The sequence below is a fragment of the Drosophila obscura genome, unplaced genomic scaffold (assembly GCF_018151105.1).
Source record: "Drosophila obscura isolate BZ-5 IFL unplaced genomic scaffold, ASM1815110v1 contig_17, whole genome shotgun sequence".
In the NCBI taxonomy this organism is placed as follows: Eukaryota; Metazoa; Arthropoda; class Insecta; order Diptera; family Drosophilidae; genus Drosophila; species Drosophila obscura.
This window is the reverse complement of record NW_024542757.1, coordinates 2,401,901-2,415,352: the sequence shown is the minus strand read 5'-3', so window position 1 is coordinate 2,415,352 and position 13,452 is coordinate 2,401,901. Positions and strand designations below refer to the sequence as shown.

The window sequence follows — 13,452 nt, the reverse complement described above, 5'->3', positions numbered from 1 at the left end:
CTTTTAATTTTTGTTGTTTTTTTCCCTATTAAATGTTGAAAAAATACCATATGAAAATTAAATAGAAAATTTTACTTGAAAAACAGAAAAAAAATACTGCAAAAAAACGTACACCATAAAAACAAAACAAAACAAAAAACGTTTAGCACCCACCCAGGCAGCATTTCTGTGGAATACTTTGCGGCGCGGATCAGCTGCCACCATCTGTGGCAGTTGGAACGAGTTCCTCGGGCCAGGCATCCGAAAAGTCGGCACTGAATGTTGAATGAGCAACCCCATCGGAAATATGGTGTAAAGATCATGTAGATGCCAGCGATTTCTCACTTTGGAGGCGTTGTCCATGTTGTCCCAAAAATATTGATATCCAAGTCTCAGATTCAAATGAAGTCACAATTTATTCAAACAATTTCAGTTCAGGGATTACATTGCTTTACTGAGTAGAGTTTCAGAAACGAACAGACGCCTCTGAGAGAGTGTCTTCCCTTATATCACCACTAAGTAATTCCAACTACCTTCATGTGTATGCTTCTTTCATACACTTATTTGGATATATTCTGGATTTCAACACTACTTAAAGTGACACCTGAATACAATTTCTAGAAAACATAAAAAAATAAATTTATCGACTAATTTGGCAAATAATCTTCCAATTTGAATTTAAAGTCTGTAGTAGTATTATGCCCGATATATACATATGTATAATAACAGTCAAGCCAGACTTCTTCTGTTGTTTATCTTAGCAGGTTAGTCTTATTTCTACATATTCGTACATACATATTCATATGTACATATGTACATATGCACAAATTATTCACTCAATATTATAATTATATGTTGCAAAATAAAGTTTAGAGATTACATTTGATATGCAGCCATAAATAAATATCTTTTTAATATTTGATCCAAAGTCATGAGTTTTATTGTCTTTGTTTACATACTTACAACGTTATTTCTTTCTATTATTGATGTATCATATAAATAACAAACTATATACTTTATTAATAATATAATAAACATATCCAGGTACCTTATCGTTCAGGGGCAAAACCCTGCTGGCGGTTTTTCTACAACGGTGCTTCTTTTCGTCCTGGGGTTTGGTTACCTAAGCCGGGGATCGTCTTTTCCAGCGGAAGTTCGCGCGCTCCGTATTAATCGGGTATTTTTGTTGATCGCCGCCATGGCAGGCAGGCAGGCAGATAATTATATCCGGAAATTTGACTTTCCGCTCGTACTCATATAGTTTCGATTTTCAGTGCCTTGCGATGTGTTTTTCTCGGTACGTGTGCGTGTGGGAATTCACTAATTAGGCATAATGAACCTTTCCGTGGGGTTCCCATCGATCGCTAGGGTTGAAGGTCGACCACGAGGAAGCTTTACGATGATCTTCAACTGATGATTATATAATAGCTAAAAAGATTTTAATGGACACAAACCCAAAGCCGTATAAATATTTCGTAGGGCTTTCTCTTAGCACCCGTTAATTCTCTAAAGAAAAATTCAAAGGAATTCAAAGATACCAAAGGATGTCTGGTTTTTAATCCAATTGAATCTATATTTTGCATATCGAATTTAGCTTGAATTGTAAAAAGGAATCGCTGCTTCTGAAGGCTTCTTTATTGTGCAAAGAGACATCTTCTCTCCTCTGTGAAGTCTTAATAACACTAATTCCAGTACTATTCAGCAAGTGTTTATATGTTTTTGTATAACTAAAAAATCTCCAGCACTTGAGAATAAACTCTAGAGAGTTTTTTAATTGGATAAATGACATCTAGGAGGAGTAACATTTAATGTATCAGTGCAATATAAAATCGATAAATTGTGTATATATATTTGAGGTTGAGATCCAGAATTTTCCCCGCGGAAACAAAATCCCAAAGGGAACAAAGAATAACCCAAACGAAAATCTCTCTGGGCAATGCAGAAATTTCGCAGCCGCTGCCGTTGAGAAAATCCAAAAAGAGCGCAGCGGGCGTCATAGCTGACCTGACGTCATACCTGCGTCGGCCATAGCCAGCGAGGGAGAGCCAGAGCGAGAGCGAGAGCGCGCTAGAGAGGCCCGTCTCGAGTGTGTAAGCGCTTTGTGTGCGCAAATGTGCGAGCGGGACAACTGGTGAGGCATCGGCGAACAGCGAATGGCCGTCGAGCAGCAGCAAAATGTCAATTTGAGCAATGGCCGGAAGGATCGTGCGTCAGAAGCGTTTCGTCGTCGAGTGCGTGAAGATCTACCAAGAGAAGCGAGCGCGTAAAACTCTAAGACATCGACCGAACTCCGTTTCAAAGACATAGTGCAAATCTCAGCGAGAAACGCAACTGCAAAATCTGTGACGATCGAAAGTTAGAAATTGTTGATCAAAAGTCTAGACGAGAGTTTTGCCACAAAGAAAGCCCCACAAATGATGAGCACTCGGTCCGTGTCGCCCAAAGTGCTGCTGGACATTAGCTACAAGCCCACGCTGCCGAACATCATGGAGCTGCAGCACAATGTGATCAAACTGATCCAAGTGGAGCAGCAGGCCTATGTGCACTCCAGCCACTACATCCACCAATCGTCCCTGCAACAGCAGCAACAGCAACAGCAGCAGCAGCATCCCCAGTACGCGCCTTTGCCATCGGAGTACGCGGCCTATGGCATTACGGAGCTGGAGGACACCGACTACAATATACCCAGCAACGAGATCCTGAGCACCAGCAGCAGCACGCACAGCAACCACAGTGCCCAAAGCGCCAGCCTGGAGCTGAACAACAACCACACGGCCAGCAACAGCAACGGCAGCAGCAACAATCAGAACGGATTCGATCAGCAGTCGGTGGCTGGATCGGGTTCCTCCTGGAACGAGCACGGAAAGCGGGCCAGGAGCAGCAGCGACTATGACTGCCAGTCCGGGGGAACTCTGGCCATGCAACCGGACCACAAGAAGCTGCTCCACCACCAGCAGCAGCAGCACCAACAGCAACATCATCAGCAACAGCAGCAGCAGCAACAGATCTATGTGGATTATCTTCCCACCACCGTGGATGAGGTGGCCTCGGCCCAGACCTGTGCGGGTCCCCAGAGCACCTGCACCTCCCCCAACTCCCACTTCGAGTTTCCAGAGGAGGAACTGCCAGAGCACAAGGCCCAGGTCTTTCTGCCCCTCTACACAAATCAGCAGCAGCCGCAGCAGCAGGCCACACATCAGCAGCAGCAGCAACAACAACAACAGAATCCACAGCTCCACTTCCAGAACAGCTACCGGCAGAGCTTCGATGGCTACGAGCCGGCCAATTCGCTGAACGGCAGCGCCTACTCAAGCTCGGACCGGGACGACATGGAGTACGTGAGGCACACGGCCCTCAGTTCGGTCAGCGATCTGGCCGCTGGAGTGGGAATCAACGGTGGTGGCTTGTCGCCCGCCTGCCTGGCGGATGACGGCAGCTCGGGCAGTCTTTTGGATGGCGTCGATGGCGGCGGCAAGGCCTTCCGCAAGCCCAGGAGACGCCTCAAGCGGAAGCCCAGCAAAACGGAGGAGACGGACGAGTTCAGCAACCAGCGGGTGATGGCCAATGTGAGGGAGCGCCAGCGCACCCAGAGCCTCAACGATGCCTTCAAGTCGCTGCAGCAGATTATACCGACGCTGCCCAGCGATAAGCTCAGCAAGATACAGACCCTGAAGCTGGCCACAAGGTAAGCACACTACTCCCAGTCCCACCCATCCCAGCAGCCCTCCTGCTTCACCTTCGTTCTCAGCTAATCCCAAGCTCGATTCTTCTATCTTGCAGATACATCGATTTCCTCTGTCGCATGCTCAGCTCCAGCGACATCTCACTGCTGAAGGCCTTGGAGGCACAGGTCTCGCCAATGGGCTCCTCCTCCCCATATGGGGTGGCCAGCACCCTGCTGAGCGCCGCGGCCAATGGAGCCGATGCCGATCTCAAGTGCCTGCGGAAGGCAAACGGAGCGCCCATCATCCCGCCCGAGAAGCTGAGTTATCTGTTTGGGGTGTGGCGCATGGAAGGCGATGTGCAGCACCAGAAGGCATAGCACCAGATCTGCATATAGATCGAAAATTATATCCTATTTGTGCGCAGTTCCAGGGAGGGCTTCCAGCAACAACAATCGTGTGAATTCCAGAGCCCCAGCCGCTCTCACTCTTCAATTCTCTATCACTCTTTCCATATGCTATATACTATATATACTACATGTCTAATAGATCGTAGATGTCTAAGCCTAAACCTATTCTTATTTAATTTTATAGTCTAAACTAAATTAATTGTTTATTGTAAAGAAAGCGATTAAGCGAGAGCAACCAGCAGAGATGAAAACCAATGAAAACAACAAGGGAAAACCCAAATACAAAAAAAACCGCCATTTTGTTGATAATTATTTGTCTTTCCGTTCGGTGTGCTGTCCGCCCCTTCTCCGCCATTAAATTGGGCGCGAAAATGTCTCTTCGTTGGGGGGGTCCGCAGTCAGCAGTCCCCGGTCCCCATCGGATTTCTTTATAAGCGAAGACAATCGAAAAAGCGACAGCGAATGTCGACATACTTAGAGCGTAACGTCATTCCAGAGACGGACGGACGGATGGACGTACAGCTGTATGTACATATGTATCTTGGAGATACATATGCATCTTCTATAGATACGTATGTGTGTGTGTGTGTGTGCGTGGCAGCCTTTATTCATGGGAAGCCAACCCCAGACATGGAGCAGCAACACATCCACATCCGGTTGATTTATGTTCAAAAACATAAAAACTGTTTACAAAGTAGTATACCGAAAAAACCCCCAAACATCACTGCACAGCAAAGTATTTATGTCGCCAAAATGCGTATTTAAAATGCTCATAATTAGCCCAGTCAGATAATTTAGTCGCTCTGCCCAATAGAGGGGTGCGGGCGGCATGGGCATGCAAATGGAACTGCAACTGCAAACTGGACGCATCAAAGGCTGAGCAAGAGGCATCTCTACCGATCGCTCTCGTTCATAGTTGTTGACTTAATTGCTTTTTAAATGACAGCTCTCGACACGGAGAGCTCTTTGCCAAAGTATTATTTGCTCTATATACAAAGTAGAATGCTTATTTTGGATCCTCTGAGAGATCTGCACTCCGAGTACTAGTATTTATGTACATGTACATACATGTACGTATATCCATGTGTTTGTGTGGATAAATTGGCATATTGCATGCATGTTGACAGGTTGTCGTGTTTTTGGGGTGCGAATGGGGCTGGTGGAGAGTATCCCAGTGTAAAGTGTTAGATCATCATAGAGAACGAGGCGTTACAAGAGATTATAATATTATACACACTTGAGAAGTTCAGAGTTGTTGGGGGAAATCCACTTGGGAAATACATACATATGTGAGCTCCCCCGTCAGTTTTATTACTTCACACATCAGTAGATTAACGCTCGTAATGAAATATATTTTTTCTACTTCTAATTCTTTTTCTTTCAATTATATTTAAAATTATTTGGCTTACTTTACCCTGCACCTAATTTATTCTACACAATTTATTGTAAGTACGATAATGTTTTTCAATCTATTTATTTACAAGAAACTAGAGTCAAACGATTTACCTTTTGACTCTATTAATTTGGTGGTTACAATAGGTTCTGTTGACGAACTAATTAAATAGAAACATATTCCATCTAAAAGCAAAGCAAATCTAAAATGATTGTATATGACATTCAACCGCAGCAGAAACTAAAATTAAAAACGTATCAATGAAATTTCTTGATCTTCTTTCACTTATTTGAGTACCAAGAAGAGCCTGCTACCCAACAGCATCGTTTCCAAATCAATAACCAACCAAACTTCACCATTTTCTTTATTTTTTCCAATATTCTATGAAATTTCCCTAGAATTTCCACATCTAATTAAGCGACCAAGGCGGCAAACTGAGCAGAAATGAGACAGGAGTCATAAGATCCATAGAATGTGAGGGAAGGGAGTGGAAGAACAATTGATTTATACGAGTATTGCTCGCTTGAACGACCCGAATGGCTGCCTGGCTGATGAATGAACCATAGCCCGAGGCGTTTTGGATCGTAGATCACACATTCCATGGGCAGAAGGATGGCGGCGGCGCCTACGTCGGAGAGTCAGCGAGGGCCGAGCAGAAAAACATGGATAAAGGACCCGCTGCCTGGGCATATCCTGGCATTGTTTTCATTTCATTTACGAGTCGAATCGTTCGCCCACACCGCACATATGTTGGGAATGAGCACGGTTTGTCCCCTGGCATGAGGTCCTCTGCTTCTTGGTGCGCAGCGAGATTTGCAGTCCTTAGGAGTGTCCTCAGGCGCATAGCACATGCCATTGATTACCATGTGTGAGAGCGTCCTCCATGTGAATTAGCCTTGCGAAAAAAGTCTAGTTAAATCCTATAAAGAAACATCTCTGGCCCTTGCCCTGTCCTTGCGTGGGTATCGATGGTCCTGCGGTGTGCCTGCCTGCCATCTCATCCCTCCGTTCTTTCTATATTTAGATGCCGAATTTATGGCCGATCGTCATTTGAGCCGCTCTTCCAGTACTTTTTACGGAACCCCTAGGACAACATTGATTTTAAAATGGAGATGGGGGCGTTGACAGTTCTGTGTCCCGCCTGAGTGCGGGAGCAATCTCCCATTTTTAGGTAGCATTCAATGACACATTTCCCCCTCCATGCCAAGGTGGTTCTGTGTGCTCTTGCCCCGTTTTCTTCTGGGGGGCAGTACCCAAACAGACTTCGAAGGAAACTCTATGCTGTAATTGCAGCGACTGAAACTAATATGCCTTGAGCACAGTGGATAATGCGACTTGTTCTGACTTTCCCCTTAGTTTTCTTGGGTTTTCCTCTTGTATTTTTTTAGTGGATAACATTTGAATTTGGGGTTGTCTTTCGTGGGCTAAGACGAGTTCAAGTGCATTAGGAGCACAAATATTTACTGAAGACTTCGCTCTTCTGGGTTTTTAATATTTTAAGAATAAATAAAGATTTTCAGACTTAAGTCACACGTATTTACATTCATATATGTGCACTCGCATGTAGTTCAAATTTAACATCAGCTTTGCAGTTAAAATACTCAGGTAAATGCCATATTTTTCTTTTTCCGTAATTCGAATTTAATAATCAATCAAAAAATATGTACAATTTTGAACCAAGAAAATGTTTATATGTATGCCAAAAAATTATAGTCTAAAGTATTGACTGATTCTGATTTAAGATGAAACACCCGAACCCATTTCCTTAGTCACTCATTCCCCTTCCACTGAAGCAGAGGACCGTGTCCGTGTCCATGTTGAAGTCAAAACGCTGTGTCCAAAAATTATACGAAGCGTTTCCGATTTCAAAGTAAAGACAGCCAGACAGCCGGACAGATGGACAGACGGGGAACGGAAGCGTTTGGCCACTTGGAGATTGCATTGTTGTGACCCATTCGCAGACTCATTTGTGCCCCGCTGATTGATTGCCAGTGGTAAGCACATACCCCATACCCCATAGTGCCACTGCCAGTACCAGTACCAGTACCCCCAGCCCCTATTCCTGGGGCCAACGCCAACATCTGGTTCACGCAACGCTGCCACCGACAGCGAAATATGCAAACTGCTCGAGTAATTAAAATCATCGATACTCGCACGAGTGTGTACACTGTACAGTATGCTAAACATAGAGGTGCCGCCTGCATTTCGAGTGCATTTTGGCCAAATCAATCAGCGATCAAAGTTCATATATGTTTTGCTCATGGCATGGGTGGGCGGGGGGCACTCCGTCGCTCTATAGGGGAGGCTGGTAGGGGGACAGCCAGTGCTGACTAATGGCCACCGATGATGAAGTCGGCCGATCTGTCCATCAGCAACAATAACAAAAGGCCCAGCTAATGTACCGACATCACACACTAGAGATCCGTACGATCCATGGCTATATATTAAAAATTTTCTACATGATCGTTTTATATACATACATATATGTATGTGTGTATCTATGAACGTGTGTCAGTGGAAGTTCATAAAAAAGACAAGTGAAATACGGGTTTAAGCTAAATTGCATCGACTTTGGGTTGCTCTATAAATTATTCCCACTTGAACTACATTTTATGCAATATAACTAAACAAAGAGAACAGTCTGAAAGTCCAAGAGAACTTATAATCTATGTCTTCAATGTCGTAAACGATCAAAGCTTCCGATTATTTTCAATGCCAATATCACAGTGATTGATCATCATATGGAGAACCGTTCAGAGCCAATTCAAAACTGTCGTCTCGCTGCGCTGGTGCATATACCCCATGGACTTTAACCACATTTGCAGGGTACTCGAATCCGAGTAATTGCCCAGAGGCGCGAAAAAGGGGCAGCAGCAAAACGAACGCTACCAGCTCCATCTCTGTCCCACCCTCTGTGGCCGCTTCTTCTGTCTCTTTCCGTTGGTGCTGCCTGCATGGAGCCCCCCCTCGTCGGTGGCATAAATATTTTCCTTTTATATTTTTTCAGCCGAAGATGCGCGAGGCACATAAAAAGCAAACTCATATACAGACACAAACTACAGTTGACTGGTACATGGTATGCGTACATATAGAAGACGGAAAGACCGAAGATCCAGAGTCGGGTGTACCGTACCCGTAGTTGTCTATAAACAAAAAACAATCCATAAAAAAAGCCCCATCGATGGCGATGCTGCGACGTTGCGCCTCAGCGTTGGCGGTCGACATCCATAAAGGAAAATCAGTGGAGAGAACTGAAGAAAAACCAAACCAAAGTTTTGTTTATTTACACAAAAACATTTTAGTGACTTGGCCCGAAGGCAAAAACTGTTGACTTCCTCCCACTCTCGCCAGGAAGTAACTGAAAATGGTTTTCCATTTTCCAAATTCCCCAATCACACTGCTGCAAAAGAAAGCCTTTTAAAGCCAGAACATTAAAAAGAAAGTTAAGACAGTAAAAAAACCAAGCAAAAAGGTGTTTTCCTTGTTCTGAGAAGGATTTGTTAGGATCTTGCTCGAATTTGATGTAAACGCTTGACACTTTGCGCCAAGATCTCATCTTTCTCCACATCCATGCCGCTGCCACCTCACGTCCCCTCCGCTTCCCTTTGGCCAACCGCAGCCGGCGGCATTCAACATCTGGCGAAAGGGAAAAGATTAATTTCTGACAGCGCGGGAGCGTCCCCAAAGGCGTAGATACAAAGCAGAGGAAGATCTGGTGGCGGCAAAACACACAAACACAAAACCTTCAATTGGAGTCGACCAGAGATTTACCCTGCAGCAAAAGTGGGGCAGGATCATTCAGTGATACTCAAACTCAGAAATAATTCACATGAAAAAGTAGCAAGAAATGTTTTCCGAGCTGGAATAAAATGGAAATTAAATGATGATCATTACATATAATCCTGGATACGGCTTAACCTACCATCTTGTCCCTATATACCCTCGAAACCATAGAGAATGCAAAAGCAGAAATTATTTATGCTCCCGCTGATGGATATGTCTGAACATCGATGTGGATGTCGATGCTAATATTACAGGGAGAGTTTTCCACGCCGCGCGCTTTTCACGGTCGCATCAATCCATCAATCCAGAACACAGATCGAAGCGTAATACAATATCCCATATATAGTCGGAATACCAGAATATATCATCCACTCGGCTCTAAGGATTTCACATTGGCTCGCCATTCGGAGGAGAGGCGTCAGCACGTCTCTAGAACTAATCATGTGCCAAGAGCAGAGACACATAAAATATCGACTTGAAATTGAATTCCTTCAATTTGGGACTCTCTTCACTCTCTCTCTCTCTCTTAGTTTCGCTTCTCTGGGGATTGCTTCTTGGGGTTCCTCTTTAGTACTTCATTATGGACGCACTAACGATGTTGTTTTAATGATCTCAAAACTCGACAAAAATCCACTTGACAAAATCCACAAGAAGCATCGCAGCCAGGGCAGCTTCGTTCTTCCCATTCCCATTCGCTCCTCAAGTGCCGCAAGGGCAAAGGGCCCGATACCTAAAGAGGGGATCGAAACTATATACAAGGGAGCGGGGACCTTGTACATAAACATATGTACATATATGTATGTACATATTTATTGTGTGTATATTGTATATGCATTTTTGCACAGACACTTTATGTCTGTCTGGTGGGCTTCGAGTATGTGTGAAAAAGACCATTGAATGTCGGGCATATCTTTGGAGCCTTATTATTGGTGCGAGGCGTGAGTCGAGCTGTTGATGGGCAGGGACTATAAAAATTTTTAGAGCAGAAACAGCCATGAAATGCCATTGAAAGTTTCTGCTGAAAGATGTGAAATACGATGAGCAGGTAAATAAATATACACACAAATTATGGCCATCATGAGGAAGGTGACAAATTATACAAAATTAATTTCATAGTTTCCCCTTTAAAACGTGGGAAACACTTGTAATTTAATACTCAATTTAGAGGTTTTTTTTCTACTCCCTGAATCTCCTTCTCCCTTCTCATAACGGTACTTATCTCTTATCATCCCAAAAGCCCCTACTTATCACGATTTTCCGATTAAAGTAAAGTTTTCATAATAATTAAAATGCAAGTGCTCTGCTATGTAATTGAAGTTGTTTTCTGATCGACTTTCAATTGCTGGCTAAGCTAAAACAAGCTCACCTAATAATAGAAGAGCTTTTGACATGTGGCTATAATAGTACTTAACCTGAATGGGAATCTTGTTAACGGGGTTCGCAGGCCCCAGTACGCAGTAACTAGCATGACTCGATGCTAAATTGATTGTTGGACGACAAATGATTTGCTATGGAAAGCTCTTAGTTTTTTATACCCGTACTCAAAAAAGAGTTAAGGGGCATATTAGAATTGTGGTAAAAGTGGATGTGTGTAACGCAGAGAAGGAAACGTTTCCGACCCCATAAAGTATATATATTCTTGATCAGCATCAATAGCCGAGTCGATATAGCCATGTCTGTCTGTCTGTCCGTCTTGTTGAGCGCCTAGATCTCATGGGATATCACACTGCTACAAGTGAATTTCAAAATTTCGCCCCGCCCCCTTCCGCCACCACAAAGGACGAAAATCTGTGGCAGGCACATTTTTAAAGATATGATAAAACTGAAAACGCAGAACCGTAGGGAATGACCATATCTACCAGACTGCCGAATCTGAATCAGATCGGATCATAATTATAGCCAGAATGAAGAAATTTAATTTTCAGTTGCTTCCTCCGCCTCCCCAGCCAGAGACACGCTACTAATTCTCTTTCTCGTTCGCTTACTCTGCCGCGTTCAGTGCGCGAGGAGATGTAGAATCTAAATGGTACATATAAAATCTACATGTTAGATGTATAATATACATTATAGATGTAGATAACAGATGTAGCAAAAAAATGTAAATTGTAAAAATTTTTTTTTTTATTCTAAAATTCTAAAAAATCATATGCTCAAAAATGTATATACTGACTGAGTACGGGTATAAGTAGAGTCGCGTCCCCAGAAGCGACTCGCACGTTCCTTCTCGTTATGACTGGAATTAATAGTAGAGTCAGTCATAGCGTGTGTGATCAGCATCAATAGTCGTTTATCTATCCGTTTTCATTCTTCAAAGTTCTCAAAGATACGTATACGTTTTCTGAACAGTTAAGACAGCTTAAATAACTTCTATTTGATATTGGTAAATGTTGAGCCGCTTTACAGTGCTTTAGATATGGAAAACATTCACCACAACGTTTAAATTATTGTGCAACACCCAATTGACCCAGTTCCCCCGCCCACTACATCTACCCCTCACTTAAAGCCAACTGCATTGCTGTATCTCTCCTAGCCGCCAGTACGCTTCCTAACGCTCTCTTTCGTGGCTGTTTAAAACAATTTAGCTTAGTCATGGAAAACGATCTGAGCTGGGAAAATCATCATGCAAAACGACATGTAATAAACAGTCTGTGCTGCACTTGTTGCCGGAGGGGCATGTGCAGGGGTAGAATGAGGACAGGGCAGTGGTAACGCATCAATTCCTCAGACTTCTTTAGAGGGGAATAAATGTAAAGGCAGAGACAGAAAAAGAATCAGAGACAGAGACAGAAGCAAAGACATCAGCACAGTGAAACAAGCAAGGAAGCCCAGCCAATGCCAACAGAGTCGAAGCTTTAAATACTCTCCAAACAGGCAGAACTTCACATGTAAATACACCGCCAAAGAGGGTCTTAGAAAGGTCGTACGCTCTAAGGTGTTTCGATTTCCCAGTGTATGCATATACCCCCCTTCTGAAGGGCATACAAAAGAGAGTCCAAAGCGAAACACGTGTTTTGAATTAAATGCCTGTCCTCTTTCCTCACTCTTTGGACCCCCTTTTCCCAGCGCTTGCCATTCCTTCATCTGCCGAATGGTTGGCGTACTTCTCCGTCGCCCATTAGAAGCGCATTCTTGACGCAGCGGCGCTGTGTGGTTGTTGACACGTTGATGGCCAAAAGGGAAACCCGCATAAAAGAGCAAATTCCATGTTACATGCGGAATAATCACGTGCAAACCACAATCTCAGAATCAAAACCGACAATTTCAGCTTAATAACAATGCAAAAAAAAATAAAACACACCACCACACAGACACACACTCAGACACACCTGCCTCACCTGGTTTACCTGTGTGGCTTTGTTTCTGACTTAAACTCAGGTGCAGAGCTTACTGCCCCGACCCGAAGCGAGCTTCGTGCGCTGCTGGCGACCTGTTGACGCTGGCAGAGCTTCAGCTACAGGCTGCGGACCGGCTGCTGTCAGGTTTTTTGGGGCGCAGTTGATGAACGAAGCTGCTGGCCGAAAGACGCGACCGGCTTTAAGCTCCCATAACTCCACAACAATTCCAATTCCGAACTCTATCCGAACGAACCCCTGGCTGATGTTCTACCAAGTGCGTGCCGTGAATCAATCAAGCGTAATCAAGTGCTTAACAATTTCATACGCAATTTCCATCTCTCATCTTATACTCGGACGATACGCGATCCCCGATAACTCAATGATAACTTAATCCCCAGAGCAGTACGAGATGTGAGGGAACCCACAAGCAAAAGCAAACATATGCATACATATGTACTTATGTACATACATATGTGTGCATGTATTTGTAACAAAAGAAAGGAGAAGAAGATTTGAGTGAAAGTGATGAAGCGTCGCGCAGCTTCAACCGCATCCGCGTCTCAGGCGCTTGATGAGGTTGGTCTCTTAATGATGTCTGCCGATGTGTGCCACCAGCAAAACCAGAGACAAACACTAAGACCAACCACCAACCACAACACTTAATTTTTGCATACTGCAAATGTTGTAAAAGCAAAAAAAAAAAAAACCAAAAACTAATTTACAACCTGAGGACTGAAATTTATGTTTTGAGTCCAACAGAAAGTGAGAGAGTAATATGTTTATGCTGTGCTGCGAAATGCTCAAGATGAACAAAGCAAAAGGAGAGGGTAAAATACTTATTGCCATCAATTGAACGAGCCACTTTTGATTTGTTTTTTAAATTGATATCC

At 43.7% G+C, this 13,452-nt stretch overlaps 1 protein-coding gene across 1 annotated transcript; it reads left to right on the top strand.

Moving 5' to 3' along the window:
* Positions 1–2,207: 2,207 nt before the first annotated feature.
* LOC111076560 (protein twist) lies at positions 2,208–4,323 on the top strand. The gene is made up of 2 exons (XM_022370391.2): positions 2,208–3,664; positions 3,760–4,323. The coding sequence occupies exons 1-2, from the start codon at positions 2,394–2,396 to the stop codon at positions 4,019–4,021; spliced, it is 1,533 nt and encodes a 510-aa protein (XP_022226083.2). The 5' UTR covers positions 2,208–2,393; the 3' UTR covers positions 4,022–4,323.
* The last annotated feature ends 9,129 nt before the right edge of the window (positions 4,324–13,452 follow it).